Genomic DNA, 24,408 nt, shown 5'->3' on the forward strand with positions numbered 1-24,408 from the left:
TTGAATTAAAAGAAAGATTGACCACAAAATTCAAGATTAAAAATCTGGGAGATGTAAAATACTTTCTTGGTATTGAGTTTGCCAGATCTAGATCTTTATTAATCATTAATCAGCGAAAATATGTACTCGATTTACTCAGTGAAACTGAAATGCTTGAGTGCAAAACAGCTGAAACTCCGATTGAACCAAATAAAATGTTACAAGTGACAAATAAAATAGATGGTGTCAATAAAAACCAATATCAATATAGATGGTGTCAATAAAAACCAATATCAGAGACTGGTGGGAAGACTAATCTACTTGTCACACATTTGTCCTGATATAACATTTGCTGTTAGTATGGTAAGTCAGTTGATGCATTCCCCAAATACTCCCCAAATACTCATTACTTGGAGGCTGTCTATCGGATCCTTAGGTGTCTGAAAGGAACACCCGAAAGAGGACTACTGTTAAAAAAAAATGAGCACTTACAGGTAGAAGCATTTACAGATGCAGATTGGGCTGGAAGTGTTACAGATAGAAGATCAACTTCAGGGTACTGCACTTTTATAGGAGGGAACTTAGTAACCTGGAGGAGCAAGAAGCAAAGTGTCGTGGCAAGAAGCAGTGCTGAAACTGAATTCAGATCTGTGGCTCATGAGATATATGAAGTTCTATGGAATTAAAGAATTCTCAAGGAGTTAAAAATTCATAGTCCACCACCAATAAATGTGTACTGTGATAGTAAGTCTGCCATCGCCATCGCCCACAATCCTGTCCTTCATGATAGAACAAAACACGTAGAGATAGACAAACACTTCATCAAATATAAAATTGACAGAGGAGATATCTGCATGGTGTATGTTCCCTCCAACGACCAAGCAGCAGATATTCTAACAAAGAGTCTTCACAAAAAACTGTTTGACGGTTTAGTATGCAAGCTGACTCTGAAAGATATCTTCATGCCAACTTGAGGGGGAGTGTTGAAAGATCTAATTCAAAATTCTCAAAATTAATTCAAAATTCAAAATTCAAATTACAATATTTATTGTCTTTTCTTTTCTACAGATATCATTCTCCTTCCTTATTTTTGTTTTGCTTAATTAGTCTTGGAATGTAATAGGAATTTCTTTGAATTTATTTAGTTAGTTTCCTTATCTAAGGAGGAGAGACTCCTATATGTAAATGCACATTGAAATTGAATTGAATCATTAAGAAAAATTTTCTCTTCAATTTCTGGTTTTATCTTCTTTCACTTTTCATACTCTGCTGAATGTATTTGATAAACAAGTTTGTCAGAAGGAATCAAGTTTGCATTGAGATCTATGGCTAGCTGGACCACATTGATGTATAATCATCTAGGAGAGGCCTCCTCTTCTTCCTTGAAAGGATCTGGATCTCATTGTATAATTTGCTTATCCCCAAAGATCCTAAGGTGATATCTCACGTTGTGGTTCATCCATCTTATCTGATCATCTATCGGTGGATACTCCATTGAATTGATTCTAATATTCAAATGACTCCATATAGTATTCCAGAGTGGTGCAAAAGAGTCATCTCTAACATGTTGGACCACTCTCAGTAGGGGCTACTCAAGAAGTGGATTATTTATCTGAAAAATATGAAATTCTCTTATCTGTAGCCATGTGTATGGTGTCAGTCAAACTTAGGACTATCTTTGACTACAATGTTAGTTCTGTTGGAGTCTCTTTCATCGACTCTGCTTGAACTACATTAATTTCTCTCTCATTAGTTAAAATCTGATACTTTTTTATGTTCTCATCTTTTTCAGTGTCTATTGTGTCATTGCCTATTTTTAATAGTGCCCTGCTCAGAGAAATAGATTATTCCTCTTATTGTGCATTATGATTCAATATGCTCAAATCTGTGACACTTAAACCATTTTCTGACTAGAATGAATTTGAAAAAGCGGATTGGTTCAACCTGTTCTCCACTTTGAATGAGTGTCTTCTCGGGCAAGGTCAGCTTGGGTATTCCGTTGGGTTTACTCTTGTTCCTTGATCATGGGGTTGAACTTTGCCTCTAAGATGTGGTGGTTTCCCTGTGAGATTATTTTTACACCTATCCTATCTGTAAAGGACTGATAGGTATTGACACTACATCTCTCTTTTCATCTTAAACCAGATGGTGATCTTGCATTTTCCCTCATACCGGTGTAGGTGTTTCAAATTTTTCTTCCAGAACAACGCACTCTTCTTTAACTTGCTGGCGAGTAGTTTTGCCATTTTGTATGGGGGACGTCCTAGTACTTAAAGACACGTTTCACTGTCCAACGCCACTCTTGAATTCGCCAGTTTTGCTCGGATCCATGTTTCTATCAAAATATGACAAATCCACTTTCATTTCAAAAGCCATACTTCATTGGTATTTCAGGCCAACTCTTTGGGGCAGGAGTCCTTCATCTTTGGAATCTGCCTTATGGAAGGGATCTATTGCATTCTTTTGATCTGGCACGTCACCATTGTGACTACGCGTGATTCTTTCGGATTGTCTCTTCTCGAAAGCGACAAACCTCTGTTATATTTTGAGAGTTTTTCACTTCATTATCTCTCTAGAAATCTCTTGGACACCTCTTTATGGATTTCTGTTAAATGGCATTGGAGCATTTCCTCTCAAACTAGTCTCTGAAAATTGTCTCTTCTGTGGTGTGGTTAGGTTTTGGGGTTTGGGTGGTGGAAGTGGGTCTATAGAGATAATTTAGGGTGGGAAAGAAATTTTTTGAGTGGCTAGTTTGAAAAATTAGCAAAGGAAGGAATTTAGTGCGGAGGTAGAGTTTGGTATTAGTAGATGCTAGAAACTCTAGGATATGATTAGGGTTAGGCTAGCTCTCATGCCAAATGATGCCGGTGTTAACCCAAACAATAGGAAAACTAATATTATTACTGAAACAAATAAGAGGTTATAACCAACACACTTGAAAGGAAAAATACAACAACTTGACACCCATAAATCTAAAATAGCAACAAACATGACACAAACACTCAAACCGGTGTAGATCTCGTGGTGGTCTAGGTGATCTCCGAGGATTTGGTCCTCCGGAGAAGTAGCAACAAGTGGGGGAAGGGCTAGAAGGCGTGGCGACAACAAATGTGTGTGTAACCACGAGGGAAAGGTGTGAAGCTGTAGGAACGACAAGTGCGGTTGCTTTCCTAGGGGGCGCGACATCGAAGGTGAGGAGTTGCGGCATTGAAAACGAGCTGGAATGAGAGAAACGGGTGGTTGGATGGCTGGAAATGAAAGCGAACAACAAAGTAGCAACAACGTCTGTTTGGGGGCTACTGCAACAATTGGAGTGCCACCAGGAGCGACATGGGAGGGAGGGATAGGGAAGATGAGCACCATCTCAGAAGATAGATATAACCAGAGCGCCATCCAAACCCTCATATACAATTCTCGAAGGGAGAAAATGGACGCCAACGGCTATGCTAAACAAACTTACCAAAAACTTTTATCTAAATTTTAATACAACACATATCTAAGAAATGACTAGAAAGGAATGAAAGGAAAAGAGGAAACTTGCTAAAAATTTGAAAGAAAAATAGATGAAGTGCATTCGGTTTGGTTTAGTCTTGATTGCAGGAGCTGGGTGCCCGATACTCACAGACACGAGATTGCACGTCCTTGTATGCAGGTGCTCCTGCATCAAGTTGTTTCATTCTTCTTTCTCAGTTTTCCATTTCTATTTGTTAAAATTTTTTATTATGTGATTACATGTTTCACCTGACTTGTTGATCCATAAGAGTGAAAACAACGCATTTTCTTAAAACATATTTTTTAAATGAATATAAATCTACCTCAAAGTAGGCACAAATTTAGCTAGAGATTTATGAACTCATGGAAGAAGCAATTTGTAATATCACACAGTGACCAGATTTATAATTGAAACCTCTAACCTAGAAATTAGGGAGCATATGGCTTGGTGTGGAAGCAGATAAGTGTGACCTATGTTTACATTTTTTTTAAAGATTTTCCAGTAAGGCAAGAGAAAAGCAAAAAATGTTGGTTGGCCTGAGAAAACCTATTATTTATACCTTTATCAGGAAATTCCTGCTTATTTTGTCATATTTCTATACTGTGTTTTTGTCTGTTTAACTGTATGAATTAGCGTTGGATCATTTGTTTGGCCAAATCTATTTAACTTCTTGCATGTTATACCGAGAACTCCATATAAAATTATATTCATTTTTTTAAGGTATAGTTAATTTCTGTGAAATAAAAAATTTGCGTGTCCGTGTTTATGAAAGTAAACTTTCTTATATTTACCTTTTTCAGAATGAAATATATATTTTTTCTTTTTTTCTTATTTCTGTATTATTAGCATATTTGTTGTTCATGAATTGTCACCTGATCTTGATTTTCTTAAAATTATGTGATACTATCTGTTGAACTTACTTTTTCTTCTTCTGATAATATCGATCATTACCTGCTTCAGTAGATCACAGGGACAATGTTGAAAAATATGATGCTTTGTCATCCGAAGAACAATTTAAAGGGTGAGCAATCCATCTGTAATTGTATTTTGTTTCAGCATAAAATGTTTGCAATCTGCGTTATTATACACAATTTCTTAAAAATTTTTGGAAACTTTTTGTCTAGTGCAAGCTTTTTGTTACTTCTGGTGGAATGCCACTAGCAAATTTATTGAGTATTAAGGAGCTTCCGCTTTCAAAAAATTCATTGCTACTTTCTTTCTAATTATTATAATACATTGCCGTTTACTTTTAGTGCATGTTGATTACCAGCATCATCAGTAGCTTGCCCTTAGATGGAAGTTGAAATTTGATTGTTTTATCGTGTGTCATACAACAACGACAACAAAAAAGCCTTTGTCCTAGTAAGTGGGGTCAGCTACATGAGTTTTTTTTTTTTCTCCATTTTGTCCTATTGAGTGTCATATTCTCATTTAATTTTCATAAATTAAGATCAATTTTTATACAAGATGCCCATGTCCTTTTTAGGTCTACTTCTACCTTTCTTAATATAAGTTGAATATAAAACATCAACTTTCTTAACCGGATCATCGGATGGTCGACATTTAGTTTGACCAAACTTTGAATACAAAACATCAACTTTCTTAACTGGATCATCGGATGGTCGACATTTAGTTTGACCAAACCATCTAAGATGACTCTCTCTACTCTTGTCTGCCATTGAAACCCTTTCACGGATACGTTTGTTTCGCCCTTTATCTCTAAGCATTAAGTCACTCATCCACTTAAGCATTCTCATTTCTGGAACACTTAACTTTGTTTTATGCTTCTCCTTTAAAAATGGCATTCTGCTCCATAAAGAATCACAATTCTCGCTACCATCTTAAAAATTTTCTTTTAAGTCTAGGCGGTATTTTTTCTATCACACAATAGGCCCGATGCAGTCCTCCACTTTAACCAACTTGAATTCTACTAATAACATCCCCATCTATATCACCATCTCTTTGAAAATTAGATCCGGGATATCTAAAACATTTACAACTTTTAATAATTTGGTCACCCATAGTCACAACTCCTTAACCGGATCTAATACTACTAAAATTACTTTCCATGTATTTAGTTTTAGAACTACTCAAATGAAGGCCTTTAGACTCTAATGTAGACTTTCATAATTCAAGTTCTTCCTGAACTCTTTCTCTAGCCTTATACACAAGAAGGATATCAATAGAGAAAAATACACCAAGGTACATCCTCCTGTAAATGCTCAGTAAGAGCATCCATAACTAAAGCGGAAAGATATGTTCTTAAAGCCGATTCGTGATGTGATCCAACTGAAATAGGAAAATACTTGGTCAATTCTTCTTCTGTTCGAACAAAAGTAACAACTCTAGTATAAAAGTAACAACTCTATAATATATATATCTTTATTGACTTGAATATAAGTCGTATCAACACTTTTCTTTTCAAGAACTCTCCAATGAACTTCTCTTAGAATCTTATCATCGTAAGCATTTTCTAATTCATTAAAAAACATATGTAGAGCTTTTTCTACTCTTTCTGTTCTTCTCCATCAAATCTCTCAATAAATATATTGCTTTCATTGTAGATTTGCCTATCATAAATCCAAATTGATTATGAGATATCTGTGTCACGTCTTAACCTATGTTCAATTATTCTCTCCCATATTTTTAATGTATGACACATTAACTTAATTCCTTTATAATTTGCACACTCTTATGCATCCCTTTATTCATAAAAATGGGGATCAAAACACTCTTCATTCACTTCTCAAGCATCTTTTTAATTTTTGAAGTAATTTTAAAGAGTGCAAGCCAGGAAACTCTCAAGTCTCCTAAATATTTTCACACTTTAATTGAGATATCATCAGGTCTTACTACTTTTCCACCATTGGTTTTCTTTAAAGCCTTCTCAACTTTTTTTTACTAATGCGATGGTGAAAGTAAAAAGTATTATTATTATTAATGATATTAATTGAAAAGTGTATCAAAATATCTCACCCACCTATATTGATTATCTTCCTCTAAAAAAGAATTTTTTGAATTTAATCTTTAATAAACTTTATTTGAATTAAAACTTTACTTGAATTAAAACTTTATTTTTCTTTTCTCTTTGCTTGACTTGTTTATACATATGTTTTTTACTCTCTTTAGTATCTAGTCTATTATATTACTGAAAGCTTAATTCTTAGTATCAGAAATTTTTCTTTTAGACTCCCTACGTGCCACCTTCTATTTTTCTCAGTTCTTTAAGTTTTTTCATTTAAATTAATTTTTATAATAAAACTTTATCTTTTTTTTGCACATTATTATTCCACCACAAACTATTTTTATTTATAAATTTTTTTCTTGATTCTCCAAGTACATCGTTTGCCACTTGTTTAATAGTGCTTATTATTTTATCCCACATAAAATTAGCTTATTCATGAACATCTCAAACCTTGAAATCTCAAAGTTTACTAGTAAAAATAATTTTATTTATCTTTTGAGTGCTCCCATCTAATTCTATTTGTATTTTTTATCTTTTAACTCCTCATCTTAAAATTCAGAACTAAGAATCGATGTTGAGTACTTAAATTTTCACTTGGAATGACCTCACAATCTTTACATTCTAGATGATATTTTTTTCTCCTTAGAAAATAATCAAAGAGTTTTTATTAGATCCATTCTTATAAGCAATAATATGCTCATCTCTTTTCTTAAATAATATTGGCAAAAACAAAATCATAAACTAAAACAAAGTATGATATGATTCTACCTTATTCACTAATCACTCCAAAACCGTAGCCACGCTGAATATTTTTAAAATTTTCTACCACTCTACCAATATTTTCATTTAAATCTCCTCCAATAAAATTTTTTTTTTCGAGAGATATCATTTGTATTAATTCTTCTAGGTTATTCCAAAAATTTTCTTTCTAAACTTTATCTAAACCTATTTGAGGAGCATAAACCCTTATAATATTAAAACTCTTAGTATCAACAATAATCTTTAGGGTTATAATTTTATCTTCAATTCTATTAATTTTTAAAACATTATCTTTCAAACTCTTATCTATAATTACTCCTACACCATTTCTAGTGCAACTCCTACCTGAATACTAAAGTTCAATATTTATGCTATCAATTTTTTTATTCTTTCTCCAACCCATTTAATTCTTGAATGCATAATATATTTTTCTTTCTATGAACCATAATATCTACTAATCTCATTAATTTGCCTGTTAGAGTACCGATATTCCAAGATCCTATTCTGATATTATTTTCATGAGCTAAATTCTTTGCCTGCATCCATTCATAATGGGAGAAACCTTATTTGACACTACACCCTGACAATGGTGTAGCGGTCCTTGCACACTTTTCACTTTACTTATGATATACAATGCTTAGCTTCTAGGTGAAGCCCCCTAGCATTGAACACAATAATTTAAATGATCAATGTCATGATTTTTCGACAAAAAAATGTATGCAGATTGTTGACTATCTAACACTACTCTCCACTTGTCGCATCTGGGGCTTGAGACCCGCCAATGATTGTTATTTTTATGGTGTTTCATATTGAAGCTAAATTTGGCCAATTAATAGTTATTGAACTCGCAATGTTTTTTCCTTGGTATGTACAATCATCAATGTTTATGGCTTGAATGCTTCGACTTGTTGATCAATAATCTGCTATTTAAAGGTCAAAAGCTTTTGAGCTGATTGTATTTTGCATGCATACTTCATTTTTTAATTACAAATGTACCTGTTCTCATATACACTGCATAAGAAAATTGAATTATGAGTAATACAATGACGATAGTGCTCTATAGTTACCGGTCTTAGTTTGTAAAATTGCTGTCATGATTTTACGAGTTATACTTTAGGTGCAGTACCATCTATTCCATTTCTCTGTGATTATTAAATTTTGCCTCTTGCATATTCACAGGAAAATATTTGGTTCTTTTTTCTTTTTCTCTTCATAAAATGTAGACAGCATAACGAAAGCATAGGCCATGACAAGTCAAGGAAAAAGCAGGATACGATTCATGTTGGTAGCATTATTATTTTAATAAATTATATAATCACTAAAGTAACAAAAAAATCATTAAAATAAATCTGAGCAGAGAAGTAGCGAAAATCTTTTTACCTATTCCTATAATCAAATAATATTTTAAATACTGTTGTGAGAGAAGGATAAATATAGAGTATATTCACTTGCAACAAAATATTGTTTCGGGATCGAATCGGGTATTAATTTGATGTGTACCATAAGGTTATTGCTAAAAGAAATAACGAATACATTCAAATATAGAGGCAGAATATAAAATTTGGCACCTTTCAAGTATAGTTCTCTATTATGTTGTAAATAAATTGATGTTAAGATAGACTAATAAATACAGAGATGAGTTTTTGAAGTAGGTTGGGCAGACCTGAGACTGATTCTTAAAAACTTTAGGAGGTTGTCCTTGATGGATTTGGCCTTAAATGGTTTAACCATAATGGGTTGATGGCTAGCCTAATAGGCCACTTATCATTGAAAAGCCTCCATGCAGGTCTATTGTTCAACTCAGCATTAAATTTAAGATAATATTTGATCTTTGGTCTGAACTCATTATCTTGTTAACGTTACAGAACTCTTTTTGATGAATCACCTAATCTTATATTATGTTACATGAATATAACTATATTTTATTCAACTTGAATCACATTTACTCTAAACTCGCGTAAACTAAGACAAAATAAATGATTTTTTCCTCAACATTTTCTCGACACTTGATTCAAATATATTGTTTATAATTCTGATTCAACTAAAAATATGAATGAGTCCTCCTGTTAATTTTTATTGGTGAATAACAGTATGTAAACATGCTTAAATTCATAGTTTCTAAAAGCCTATAATAAATTGGGCTAGGTTAAGTCAATGGCGGGCTTTGAAGGGCCTAAATCAATGGGCTTGGACAACCTTTTGGACACTCCTACATTGATAGCATTTGGGAATGAAAATAAGATTTTTGAGGATCTACCTGGGCCAAAGTTAACCTCACATTAAAAACCAGCTCAATTATATCTCAGCTTTGCAATTTTAACAATCACACGCCAGCTGGCTTTTGTGAAATGGTGTCTGGTTAAATTGGAATATGTTTTTTCTGACATACAAAATAGCCCTTTGAAAGTTTTGTGCACTGTCCTTTAGGTTAATTGTATTTGCATGCATGATATATTTCTTCAGCTTTGTCATGTTGATTATCATTAAGAACTTGAATAATTCATATTGCGCAGGAAATTGGAACACACTACAATTGACGTGGCAGCTTCTAGCAATTCTCTTGATAACATCTATATTGAAGATGATATGGACTTGGTTGAGGATGAATCTGAAAGCGAAGACATTCTTTCAGAGGTTTTTTCCCCTGCTATTTTATAATTTATATCATGTTCATAGATTAGTTTGCACATTTTTGTTGAATTGACTGCCCTTTCTAATATAATTATGCTACAACTAACTTGTTCTGCTCGTTGTGCCATTTTAGAATCTTTCCTTGCTATTTTTGAATAGTATCTTGCATAAGTGTTTATTTATTTATACTAACTAATACTTCAGATTCCTTCCATTTGTTTGCATCTCCTCTGGTGCTCAATAGCTATTTGTGAAAAGAATCATGCTTGGACCCTCTTTTGTTTTGACTCTTTTTATGGAGCAAGGATATGTTCATTTTGTTTCAGATGCAACAATGAATTTTTTCTAATAAGCTTGTTCAGCTACCATGACTACTTTTCAAACTTGCCTGCAACCGGTTTATTTATTTGTAGCAGTATCATTTTTTTTTTGAAAAAATTGTATCATTTGATAGAAAGTTTCATCTCATATTTAATTCATTATTTTCTCTCTATATGGCATAGAGATTTCAAAAATTTTTTTGAATTCACGCAATCTTCTTCTTTTCTTCCATTGGTCTTAAAATGACGTTGCTTACACTGGCTCCATAAATTCATTTTGTTTACTGATTTGTTTTTATTTTTCTAGTTGATGTCGCTTCTGTTTTGCTTTTTCTCCCTAAGATGTACCACAGAAATGGTGAAATTGTTTTTTTACTGCACAGAAACAGAATTTATGACATTTTGCATGCATGGTATTGCGCCTCACTGATGTCCTCTCTATGCGTATACAGTGGTCACTGGCATCTCATATGGCTTCTAGCACCGGTGCAAGCTGCCTATTGATTTTGTGGAATCCTCTAGGTTTGTGACTCGCTTTTCATCCTTCTTCAACCTCTGCTCTCCCCTCAAATTGGCAGATTTTTTCTGCTCATCTTCTCACCTGTTTTGGTTGCTCACCTTGGCCTTCCCTCTCTTCACACCCTACATTTTCTTGATTGTCTACCTCCTTTGTGGATTCTTAGGGTTTCGATGGTTTCTTCTAATCCAGCTTCATCACTTCGTGCTCCGGTCACTTCTATCATGTCTAGGGTTCTACTTTTTGTTCATACATCTCTCTCTTTTGCTAATATGGTTGGTGGCTTGTTGAGTTCCTGATATGATCCGATATTAAAAATAACAAACAAACAATGACGGAATTATAATAGATAGGTAGAAAGATTCAAACGAGGGCTGTTCTTACCAAAAAAAAAAAAAAAAAAAAAAAAAAAAAGGGCAATGATGATCTATTTTTTGAGTGGTAGATCGTCTCTCCATAAACCCTAAACTTTGCTAGGGATTACACAAGAAGAAAATGAAAATTGCAACCAAAACAATACATGAAGACGAACCCTAGCCCTTAGCTCTTCTAAATACTTCCCAAATTACCTTTCAAACTTTCCCCCCAAAATTCCCCATGATTCCCTTCCTCCTATACGTGATTAGTGGTTTAGTGGGCCCCACCCGGACGCTGGAATTGCCCTCAAAGTTTTCTGGAAAGCACACCCACCTAGGCTGGGCCGGCTGGCTTGGCTTGGCCGCCAGCGGGTCTAGCCTGGTTTGGCCGCCAGCGGGTCTAGCATGGTTTGGCCGGTCCAAGACTGGTTCTCCCAGGACTGGTTCTTCTGCATCGATGGGAGTCGCGACTGATCCTTCTTGAGAGGGAGGCGCAAGAGGCGCTAGCGTAGCAACACTCCCCTCCCAAAGAAACACCTTGCCCTCAAGGTTGAAGTATGGGTACTACTTTCAGATACCCTCACAAGGCTTCCATGCTGCATCATAACCCGACAGATTCTTCTACTTAATAAGTGCAGTCATTTTTCCTGCCAATCCCTTCCCACCCCTTCAACCGCCAACGGTTTTAGAATCATCTCCATGTCCTTTGTCAACATAGGAGGTAGCGAAGGCGATGTTGAATGATCCCCGATAGCCCACCTCAACTGTAAAACATAAAAGACTGGATGTAGTGCTGATGATGGTGGTCACTTCAGACGGTAGGCCACTGCCCAAATATGCGTGTCGTGATCTCAAAGGGTCTAAATTATCATTGAGGAAGTATAGTGTTGACGATAGTGGTCTCTCTTTTATGGCAGAAAACCATGAGGGATATGACGTGTGGATCTCAAAATAAAATTAAAACTGAGATAGTGCAGAAAATGAAACGACAACCCAAACATAGAAATTGAAGTAGCCCAGGAGGATGCAATGAATTTTTAATAAATCCAGATAAGAGGGTTACGAATTAAAAAGTCAATATAACCCTTAAAGACCATAATTCCACACATGCTCTAGGCTAATAAGTCCGACATTAAGAAGGCGACAAAGAACAATTCTACCACCGATCAAGAGATTATCCGCACTCCCATGCTCTACGCACCATTGAAAGGGAGCCACCTCGACCTTCAAGCATTCTATTTTTTCATACTGGCCATAGGGGCTAGATCCCAATTCCAGCAAGTGGCGCACGTCACCCATCTTCTTTTCAAAAGCGGCCCACTGCTGTTGACTATTTTGGGCACTCCCTATTAAAATCTGCCCTTTGATCTTGTGGTTGCAGGGTGAAAAACAACTCCCTGCTACTTATCTTAGTGTTCTTGGCCTCTAATTCAGAAATATACATTTGAACTTCAATAGGCAAAGCCTCTATAGGCGATACATGAAGTTTCGAATTCCCTTGATCCATGGGTAACATAACATGATCGATCATTTGAAAGGGGTCAGCTAAATCTCCTTTGGGAGGAGCCAACGCCTCCCTTAAGGCGCAGCTGGGTTCACAATCGTCATCCACAACTCGCTTTCCCCCCTTTAAGGGGTCATCAATGCACGTTCCATTCAAGTCTAATCCCTCCATTCCTTGTCCCTTTAAATTTCTGGAAGCCATCAAATTATAAGTCGAGCAAGGAAATTAAAGTTAAAAAACTGCGCAAGATTACCTGTTTCGGAGGAACCCTCCATAGCCCTATGCATAGGAAGCATCTCCTGCACGAAGATTTCAAGTTCTTCATCCTCAACGAGACTTCGTCCCCCAGATCCCTGAACAAGATCGACACCTAACTTGGCAACAAACAAAATAGCGTCGAGACAAGGAAAACTGTAACAAATCAAGAAAAAAACCATTCACCTCTTACAATTACACCACCGGTAGGCAGAGGAAGCCCTATGGGCGGGAAAACGTCTACTAGATTGTCTAAATTTAGCAAAAACTTTTGCAAGGGCGAATCCTCTTTGAAAACCTTCATCCTTTTTCGAGATTCCTCTTCTTGCGAATGTCGCCCTTCCTTTTTTTCCACCAGCCGTTCCTGTTCCCAACGACCAATACTAGTCGTAGTAACGTCCATCGAGTACCTGTTCTTCATCTCGTAACGAGAGATAACAAACTGCCTTCATTTCTACAAATGAAAGGTTTTTTAAATAGATACACGGGATCAATTTCTACTTCTCCTTGTCCTTATATAAATGCGAGGATTGTGCAATCGTCACAAACTTTTTGAGTAAATACCATAATAAATGTCTTTTGAAATCCTTACATTAACTTTGTATTTGACACTGGGCAAAAACAAAACATAGGCGAAAAAAATTAATGGCCCTATCGTGGAATGCATCAAAAGGCTATCCTATTAAGTCAAATGAAGATCGTGTTCAAAGTAAGAAAGCACGAAAATAGAACCCTCAACAGACCTCAACCGACAATATAAGTTGGTGATGCTGAACTCTCTTCATGCACCCAAGCTAGGGCATCCGAGGAAATGACAGATTTCTAGACCACTGAACGAACACTCTAGGATTACTATCTATAGAAACCACATAAAATTGCTCCTAGAAGATGGTCAGTCCCCTAAATGTTGCTGGTGTAGTTAAAATGGACAATAACCAAATTCCTCACAGGACAAGCCTAAGGATTGACAATGAGCATCAAGAAAGGTTCATTCCTGGAACCCATTCCTTCTTTGACTTGAAGGTCTCAAAGGTTCATCAAACAAGGTGTATCTCATTTCCTCATTCTTCACGTGGAAGCCACAGACACCCGATGAAAGAGATAAGTGAATCAGTACTTGAAGGTCTCAAAGGTTCATCAAACAAGAAGGTGTATCTCATTTCCTCATTCTTCTCGTGGAAACCACAGACACCCGATGAAAGAGATAAGTGAATCAGTGAACTAAGTGTATACAAACATATCCGATAGCTGTGAACTAAGTGTATACAAAAATATCCGATAGCGAAATAGGGACCCCTAGATGAAGAGGTCAAGCCGAGCCGATCACCCGAATAGGTTGAACTGGGTCTGCTCTCCGAAGTGTTGACTGGGCCCACCTACCGAAGTGGTCGGTCGGATTGCCCCGATCAGTCGAACAGGTCGCATCAAAGTGTTGACTAGGCCCACCTACCGAAGTGGTCGGATTGCCCCGATCAGTCGAACAGGTCGCATCCATCTGAAAGTACCATCCCATCAACAATAAATGCATTTGTTAATTTTCAAGGCCTAACCAATTGCCCGAGACAAAGGAAAACCATCACATTGCTGATATCGGGTTTTGCATCTGGTTAAGAACTTGCACTCATTAAATCTTCCCCATAAAAAATGCTAGGAGAGGCTTTCGAGTGAAGGAAATAACACTGTATTCAATATTTTATAATTAATGGTCTCTCATCTATAAAGGGGATGAGGCTTAGAAAATGGTGGGAACTTTTTTCGGCGACTCCCTATTCTCTTCCTTTCCCTCATCCCCTAGGAACTTGAGACATTTTTCAAGACCTTCATCAAGGATTACGATCCATCTCTTCTTCTCACTTTCTCTTATTTTCTCTACTGATACTCTAACCGCGTGGTATCTTATACCGGATTGTGTGTGGTATCATGAACTAGATGGGATGTTACATCCCAAAATAGGATTCAACACACACACACACACACACACACACACACACACACACACACACACACACACACACACATGCATGTATGTATATATACATGCATGCATACATGTATCTTGCATGTATCTATGTAGATACATGCCCTATATGGATACATGCATGTATCTATATAGATAATTGCATGCATGTATGTATACACACATTATGGAAACCCGTTGGTAATTTTATTGCTCCAAAATAAAGTTACATGTTTTTAGGGGATTGGATCCCACTACTAGGGCTATCACAAAAGCTCGTTTTTCACGAACAGTTTGTGTTCGACTCGTTAGGGAGATCATGTTTGATTCATTCGATAAACAAACGAGACGAACATGAACACTTTCTTTTCGTTCGATTTTTAAACGAACTAAACACAGACAATCATTTGTTCGATCGTGTTCGAAATATAAATAATTTAAAATAATTATATATAAAAATTTTATCATATTTTAAAAATAATTATATACTAAAAAAATTTATCATATTTTAAAAAAATTAAATCCTATAAATTATAATATGATCTTCAAGTTCGCCTTTTAGCTTATATTAAATCCTATAATTTCATATTTATTTTAAGTTTTGCCTCTTAGCTTAAATTTTTTTATATTTCTTTTAGATTTATTTAGTTACTTTGAGTAAAACCTAGTTTTTGAAGTTTTTGAGAGTGAAATCTTGCATATTGTCTTTTGATCTGAATTTTTTATGGATGAGACCCGATATTATAGTTTTATTGTGAGTTATGCTTCGGCTATTGTGCATTTGTGTTGTGATTCATACAGATTTAAGGATTAATTTCATATAGGTTCAAGCTTTTGAATGATTTCAAACATATCAAACAATTCGAACAATACAAACAAATATGTATGCTTTCGAACAATTCACACAATTTGAACAATTTGAGCATTTCAAACATTTCAAAGATTTCAAACATATTTCAAACAAATCGAACCGAACATGAACAATAACTTCATGAACAATTTCAAACACGAGCTTATTTCAAACACACTTAATTTCAAACGAACCGAACACGAACACGATCTATGTTCGTTCGTGTTTGGTTCGTTTACACCCTTACCCACTACAAATCAAAAAATACAATACTCACTCCTAGGGTTTCAAACTCCAGGCGTACAAAGGCACCCAAAAAAGTCTCCAGAATAGATAAAGTATACAAAAAAAAAAAACTCTAAAACAAAAGAAATAGATAAATCCTAGCAAAGAAAAGGCATATATATATGTGTGTGTGTGTGTGTGTGTGCTTACCCTAGCAAAGAAAAGGCATATATATATATGTGTGTGTGTGTGTGTGTGTGTACGCATGCATGCGCGCCGCGCGCCGCTTCGCGCCGCGTACTCAGATCATTTGGTCGGGCATCTACTTGTCAGTTGTCCTCTATGGTCTGGGGTTTGATTCCCCCCGAGTGTAGAGTGTAGTATTCGAATTCTTAGGTGCACGATGGATGACCGGGCTCGTAAAATAGCCTCCGGTCATTCCTTTATATATATATAGCTTGTATTCTTGAATTCTTGAAGAAGTAAATCTATAAAGCTTTAACAAATATTTATAAAAGTATAACATTTTGAATTGGATCATTTGACTTCTCTCTCTCTCGTTTCTTATCCTCTTTTCTTCTCTCTTAAAATTTGGCCAAAATCCCTCACTTGATGGATTTACCAATTCCCCTTCAAATCAAGCCTCCAAAGACTTTGGCATAAATTTCAAAGCCCCCTTAAAATGAATTTGAAGGTAAGGGCTCAATTTCCATGGCAAATTCTTACTTTGGATCTGTCTTGGTTTATTGAAGCTTTTGAGCATCACATGCCCAAGATTTCAACTTGCGGAAATGGAGGATGAAGGATCACATGGAAACCTTAAATGGGGGTAGGAATCATCATCTAAAGTGTTAATTGAGCCTTAATCTCATTTGCATGGTATTATTCATGGTTCGGGTTTGAATCGTATAAGAAATCCTAGATCTTGAAGTTTCTCAAGGACCCTTAATGTCATGCATGTATAAAATCTAAATGTAAGTTAAACCCTAGAAACCCTAATTTCATGAAATTCTAGTTTTGGCCCTTCCTAATTTCTACCATAGAAACTTAAAATTGCATGCAAATCCTACTGGTTCCATTTTCTTCTACGTTATGATTTTCGAATCAATTGGACATCATAATAGAACTGTATTGTAGTATTAGATCACTTCTATATCACATAAGTCTTGTGCGCATAGTGGTCGCGCAAGTCATGGCACTCTAAGTTTCTTCTCAAGGCTGAATACTGTTCTCTATTGTCCAGTTTTCCCAAAAATTATTCATCTGCTCTCTACACCATGGGCTTTCCAATAGCAGTTATGCATATCTTCTTCAAAATAGATTGGCATTACATTAAGCAATAAGTGATTACATTGAGCAGGTAAAAATAAACTCTTGAATGTACTGTGATTAAAATTTTGGAAGTAATTCTAAAGTGTTCTGCCATTCATTTATTTAGTAGATGCTGCAATCTACGATAATAGGGAATAATTTGTACTTTACTTTTAACATTTATGCCACTTTGTGATGTCGGTCATTTTTTATAGTTTGGATTGCTTTATATTATACTGTAGATCATGCATACTCTGTATTGTCAGTTTTTAATAGTTCTGACAGCTGCATCTATACTTTGGATGCCTATGCATCTTCTCCGTTATTAATGTAACTCATTTATTTCTGTTGCGTTATTTTGTTAAGATGACATTTCATCTTCATATATGCATTTTAACTCTCATGAAGTGGATTCTAATTACTGTTTCTCAAATGGGTTCTGATTTGTATTTTTTAATGTTTTTCTAGTTTGGTGTATAATCATCAGATATTTATAGCTCTGTAGACATTTTAAAGTCCTGTCCTTGACAGACAATGAAACAAATCCATTTGTACTGTTAGCTTGTACTTGCTGTAAACCTCAATGTCTTGTCACAAAATGGATTTGCTTTAGTGGTGTTCCAGTTCTCTTCACTCCCTAACAGTTTACCTGAAATTGCTATACGCAGGATCCCGAATGCCCATATGTTTCTGATATTGAACTTGACAGTAATGACAAAGGTCATCATATCTTCTGTTTACAATTTTTAAAATCAAATAAATATCAATCCACAATATTAATTTAATATTTGCAGACAATAGTGAGTGTGCTGCTTTATCCGAAAGCAACAAAAATATTCACATGGAGATTGTAAAGCAGAAGAGAAAGCTCGACAGGCTGCTGGAGAAGGTGATGACTTTCTAAGCCTTCTGCAAAATGTATGCTATCATTTTTCAGACATACTTCTTGCCTAATGAATTTAGTTGTTTTTTTCATCAAGATCAAACTCTGGTGTTTGATGCTTCTGCTTTTGGATGCTTTATAGTAATCATTGAACATTATGGTGAATCAAGGAAAATAGTAAAAATTAAAGTTTGGCCTGTTATGAATCATAGGTTTACCATGGTTTGCATTTTTGTTTAACAAACTGCTTTTCAAACTTCTCTGATCTTTTAATTAAACTAATCAGAAGTCGGTAAATATTAATTTGTACGCCAACATTTTAAATCCATTGATTCTCTAAAAGGACTGAAAATGCGGACTAAGGTGTAATAAAGAGGGAGGGGATTTGGACATTCAGACTGTCATGTTGGCCATAGAATGGTCTAAGAAATAAGTGACTGAAATAGATAGAATGCTGCCAAAGTTTTTAGAGTTTTGTTTGTGTTTTTCCTGATTGAGAGTGTACTGAGAGTATGCACGAGCAAAATGAACCTTTGTTTTATGGCTGTCTCTGCAGGCTCTGACTTTCTGTAAATTCAGTTTCTTCTACTCTAGCGTGATCCATGTACTGTTCTGAGACGTCCTATCTGTTTGAATTAAAGGATTGAAAATAATATTGAAAATGGGGTTTGTCTAGGGTCTGCATTTGTAGTCTTTCTTCGTTCAAGTGTATTAGGAAGAAGAAACGCATATTTTGATGTTCCAGATATGTGGCAAGGAATTTTACTTAGGCAATTTCTTTGTCAAGTGAACAGAAGTAAAATAAGTGCGATTGTGATTTATGATATAAGAATTATGCGTGGATCATGTTTTCTTAATTTTCATGTGGATTTAATTATTTATCTTACATAGGAAAAATACATTATAATTAAACACAGTTGCCCTATTAAATTTTAGGTTTATTTCTATATTTCTGCAATCAAAACCATTAAATACATGCTAGAGATCAAGACGTCATGTATTTGATTTCTAGCATTTTGCAAGTCTTTAAATTTTCAAATTGAAATTATCTTACCATACTATTAGATCATATATTGTGAAAATCTTGATGCATCCGATTGAGATGGTTACATGATTTTTAAAAACTTTCATGACATTAATTTTAATGAATTTAAATAGAATGGGTGGTTTTGATCTTTTGCTCTTGAAGACCATAATATCAAAATATAATTGGATGGAGAAAGTTGATTCTCCTCTTAAGAGGAGAGAATTTCATCCTTGGAGAAAGACAACATGTGTACTTAAAACTTTATTTTAGGGTTTGTAAAGATTCATGGAAAATTTCTTATTTGAATTTTCACTCTTTATGTTATAGGTTCCTTAATGTGCAACACTGGCAACATTCATGCTTTTCAGAAATGTTTCCTTATTAAGATGTTTTTCATTTTTTCTTTTTTGCAATTTTAAAAATCTCTTTTAAGGTTTTTCTTTACTGATAATATTAAACTTTGATGACAACATTTCAGGTTCCAAAATTTTCTAAATTTTTGGAAAGTCGAAGAGCTGCACTTCAGAAATCAAAGAACGTTGAAACTGTAATACTTTACATTTCATCCAGTTTTAGAAATTATTATACCATTGGATCTTATGGCATGATTATTTAAGAATGACATTTTTCTTATTTTGATTTGTCAGATTAAGCAAAATTGTGTGTGGAACCAATTTCATTTTTTCACATACAAAGTGAAAAAGATTATAAGTCATATATTGTTTTTTGTTATATTTTCCGTAGCAAGTTATGGGGACTCTTGAGATACAAAATTGCGTTTAATCTGTTACATATGTGACTTACTAGACATATAGATTAGGATTGACTTTAAATTGCTTGTTATGAAGGTGGGAAGACTAGCCGTTATCTTACTTTTTATTATTAAAAAAATGTTTAAGGACTTGAGTTTCATGTTTATGTTTAGTATTTGTAGAAAATAGTTATTGGGAGGAAAATTTCTTCACTTCGCTATTCATATGTAAGGTACTTATATATGTAAACCAATCCCTTATAATTTACAAACATACCAAATATGTCTAGTCTAAATTTGGAAATAAAATAATTTTGAAATAAAATAAACGAAAACATAAATAAAAGGAGAATAAAACTAATTAAAAACTTTCAAAGTTATTTCCCGATTTAATCTTCCATGATAGACAGGTGGCTGGCCGGCCCTCCCAAGGAAGCAGTTGGTTACTTCCTGGTATTTCACACTTCCCTCAAGCTGGGTCGTTAATGTTGTGGAGGCCAAGCTTGATATTGAACTCTGAGAAGGAACTTAAATGAAGAGCTTTGGTGAAGACATCAATAATTTGTTGGCGTGTGGGATGTAACTTAGCTGTATAATTCCACCATTAAATTTTTCAGAATTGAGGTGCCAATCAACTTCAATATGCTCAATCATGTCATGATGCACATGGATTATTGGCCTATTGGAGGTACAATCTAATTTTCTTAATAATTTTTGAATTCATAATCCTTCACAGATTCTCAAGACAAGTGCCTTGTACTTTGATTCTGCATCTTCTAGAAACAACAATTTGCTACTTCTCAATATAACCAAATTTTCTCATGGATAAGAGCAGTGGTCTGTGGTGCACCTTCTATTAGTAAGCTCCCCAACCCAACTTGCATTAGTGTAGACTTCTACAACTCTGTTTCTGGTTTTCTCAAAAATTAATCAATAACCAACTGTCATCTTGAGAAATCTCAAAAATCCTGTGCACCATCTCCAATTGTTCTTCATTTGAGCTGTTCATATGTTGGCTCACAATACTGATAGGGTATCTAATATTCGGCCTAGTATGTGATAGACGAGTTTTTCTACCAATCTTTGATATCTTCCTTTATCCACATATATACTTTCTTCTCCCTCGTTAGACTTCTTGCTAGGTTCCATTGGAGTGTGAGTAGGTTTGCATTCTATCATCCCTGTTTTCTTTAGTAGATGTAGGATGCACTTTTTCTATTATATAATAATGCATTTTTTGGAACTTGCTATCTCCATAGCTATAAAATATTTCATGTTTCCTTGGTCATTGATTTTGAACTTGTGATAAACACTTCTTAGATTTTAAAAATTTCTCTTTTATCATCACCAGTAAGAATCATAGCATCCACATATACATTCAGTGCAATAATCTTACATCCCTGAGTGTGTTTTAGAAATATTGCGTGGTCAACTTGATTTTGAGAGTATCAATTAGGTTTCAAAGTTTTAACAAACCTTTCAAAACACGTACTTGGTGATTGCTTAAGCCCCTAGAGAAACTTCCTGGTGGTATCTCTATGTACACTTTTTCTAGATCCACTTTTAGAAAAATATTTTTTATGTTAAGTTGATGCAGTCCTTATATCCTCATTCCCTGTTAATTGCTACTGAAAGGAGAACTCTAATAGTGTTTAGCTTAACAGCTGGTGTGAAGCTCTCTAATAGTGTTCAGTTTAACAGCTGGTGCAAAGCTCTCTTGATAGTCTATCCTATAGGCTTGTATGAAACATTTTGCAACAAGTCCGACTTTAAATTCCTTAATACCTTCATCAACTTTATATTTGTTGTTGAACATCTATTTGCATCCAGAGTTTAGTAAAAATCCATGTGCCATTATGCTTTAGTGCTCGAATCTTCTCTCCAATTGCTTTCTTCTATTCCAGATTTTCAAGAGCTTCTTGAATAAATTTAGGAATCTGTATACCATCAAGGCTAGATACAAACTATATATAGATTGAGAATAGCTTTTCATATACTACATACTCCTGAATTGGATATCTAATACAACTTTCCTTGTCAATAATATTAGAAGAAAAGGGTGATAACTCATGAGTACTAGACTCATCCTGACCCGAAAGCTTAGGTAAATGTGGACTCAGGTTTTGGTTGGAGTAGTTCTGTTTTTGCAAGTTATCTTTCCACCTGTTCAAGATTTTTCTTCGTCCTTGTGCACACACAAAGTTTATTGTTATGGGCTTCAGGTTAGATTGGTTGGATATCCTCAACAATGGTAGGAGGGTTTGATGAAAGTGGAGTTGGTTGGGTTGTCGTGTATGTGTCATCAAGTGCATCCCAAAATTAATATTTATTTGCACTTTCCTCTTGAACATCAAATTTAGGGTAGTAGGGTGATTTTTAAAAAAAACATGACATCCATGGAGTTGTAGTATCTTCTAGTAATAAGAGAGTAATGCTTATACCTTTTTTTGTTGGAGGCATGTCCAAGGAAAATACAATTGATAGATTTATGATCAAATTTGGTAACAGTAGGAGATCGAATGTGAACAAATGATACGCAGTCATAGATTTTAGGTGGTATAGTAGAAGAGAAATCTTTGGTATGAGGTTATGTAACCATCAAAACATGAAGTGTTTTGAAGTTAACTATCCGTCTAGGCATTCGATTGATAAGATATATTGCAATAAGAATTGCTTCACCCTAAAAATATTTTGGAACTTGATGAGAATTTATAATTAAGCGGGATACCCCAAGGAGATGCTTGTTCTTTCTCTCATCTATCTTATTTTGTTGTGGGGTATCAATACATGAACTTAGATGGATGTTCTCATTTTGAATGATATGACTCAAGGATAAAGTAAATATTCCTTTGCATTATCAGTTTTGAGGATCTAAATTTTGCATTGAAATTGAGTTTGAATTATGTCATGTAAGGTTTGGAAGATTTGAGCTTTTTCAATTTTCTCCTTCATTAGAAATACCTAAGTACTAGTGCATTCATCAATAAATGAGAGGAACCATCTAGCATCACTTAGGGTTTTCACTTTTGAAGGTTTTCAAATATCACTGTGGATAATGAAAAAAAAGATATGAGGTTTTGTACTCGGTCATGAGATAATTATTTCTAGCATGTTTGGCAAGTTAACAAATCTCTCATTAATAAAAATTAGGTTTTTTATTCATAATTAAATGATGATACAATTTTGTAGCATAATTGAAATTAGGATGATCCAAACAACAATGCCATAACATGACCTAATTTTTAACAGACTAGACTTAATAGACTTAGAAACTTGATGTAAAAGTGGGAGTGAAAGCACTTGTTTATTTAGAGAAAATTTTTCTTTGATTAGGTTTAAATCTTGATGCATTTAAGCACTGCCAACCACCTTTCCTGATTCCACGGCCAGAAATTCACATGAGTTTGCAAGGAATTTAGTTATACATTTCATATCTTGAGAAAGCTTGGTGATAGAAATCAAATTGTCGTCCAATTGTGAAACATATAAAATAGAAGAAAGAGTGTATCTCATTTTCTAGCAATTTTTTGAGTGTGATCCATCTACAAGTTTGACCAATCTAGATAGGTTCTAAGGATGGGATTAATATATTCATTTGCATTATCAGTTTTGAGGATCTTAATTTCGTATTAGAATTGAGTTTGAATAATGCCATGAAAGGTTTGGAGGATTTGGTCTATTTCAGATTTCTTTTTTATTAGGAATACCCAAGTAGTTTTAGTGTGATCGACAATGAATGAGTTAAACCATCTAGCCCCATTTAAGGTTTTCACTTTTGAAGGTCTCAAAATATCATCGTGGACAATGTAAACAAGGATGTGAGTGTTTTAGTCGGTCATTAGATGACTATTTCTAGTGTTTTTGACAAGTTAACAAATCTCACATTGATAGCAAATATATTTTTTATTAATAAAATAATGAGGATATAACTTTGTGACATAATTGAAATTAGGATGATCCAAGCAACATTACCATAACATGATCTGATTTTCAACAGAAATAAACTCAATGAATCATAAATTTTAGGTGAAGAGAAAGACCTTTCTTGAGCGAGCATAAGCCTTGATGCATTTCAACGCTGCCAATCACCTTTCCTGATTCCACCACCTGAAATTCACAAGAGTTTGCAAGGAATTTAGTTATACATTTCATAACATGATTAAGCTTACTGATCAAAATCAAATTGTATTCGAACTGTGAAACAGAAAAAAAAAAGTGATGTCTTGAGAGATCCACAGCTTTTTTTGAGTAATTTTTGAGTGTGATTCATCTACAAGTTTGATCGATCAAAATGTTGAAACCATTTGATTGTTGACTAAAGCGCTATTGTCTTCGGTCATATGTTCCGAGGCTTCTGAATCTATGATATAACTTCAAAATTTCCCTTATTGACACAATGAGAGAAAAATATATTACCTTGGTGTGTCACGAGGTAGGTGTGCTGTTTTGAATTACATTCCAAGAGTCTTTCCAATATTTCAAGCAGTTCCTTGGTGAATGGTTCAAAATTAACCTCTGAAGTTGAGGTCAATGTCTTCATCTCATACTTGATCATTAATCCTATGTGTAGTTAGGGCTGTTGCTGGTACTATAGATTTGACTGTGGGTTGCAAAGAAGTGCAAGA

General features: G+C 34.7%; 1 protein-coding gene across 3 annotated transcripts in view; it reads left to right on the forward strand.

Annotated features, from left to right (window-relative positions):
• Nucleotides 1–24,408, forward strand: part of LOC110021276 (nucleolar complex protein 2 homolog) — a 43,135-nt gene that overhangs the window by 7,107 nt on the left and 11,620 nt on the right. For 2 of the 3 annotated variants that reach the window (XM_020719708.1, XM_020719711.1), the window contains exons 2-6: nucleotides 4,433–4,493; nucleotides 9,710–9,830; nucleotides 17,791–17,842; nucleotides 17,917–18,011; nucleotides 19,511–19,579. In XM_020719708.1, the coding sequence (XP_020575367.1) occupies nucleotides 4,433–4,493; nucleotides 9,710–9,830; nucleotides 17,791–17,842; nucleotides 17,917–18,011; nucleotides 19,511–19,579 (398 nt within the window). The remainder of the gene's footprint in view (nucleotides 1–4,432; nucleotides 4,494–9,709; nucleotides 9,831–17,790; nucleotides 17,843–17,916; nucleotides 18,012–19,510; nucleotides 19,580–24,408) is intronic. The other variant, XM_020719710.1, reaches the window with a different exon arrangement.

Source organism: Phalaenopsis equestris, unplaced genomic scaffold (assembly GCF_001263595.1).
Source record: "Phalaenopsis equestris unplaced genomic scaffold, ASM126359v1 Scaffold000128, whole genome shotgun sequence".
NCBI classification, from domain to species: domain Eukaryota; kingdom Viridiplantae; phylum Streptophyta; class Magnoliopsida; order Asparagales; family Orchidaceae; genus Phalaenopsis; species Phalaenopsis equestris.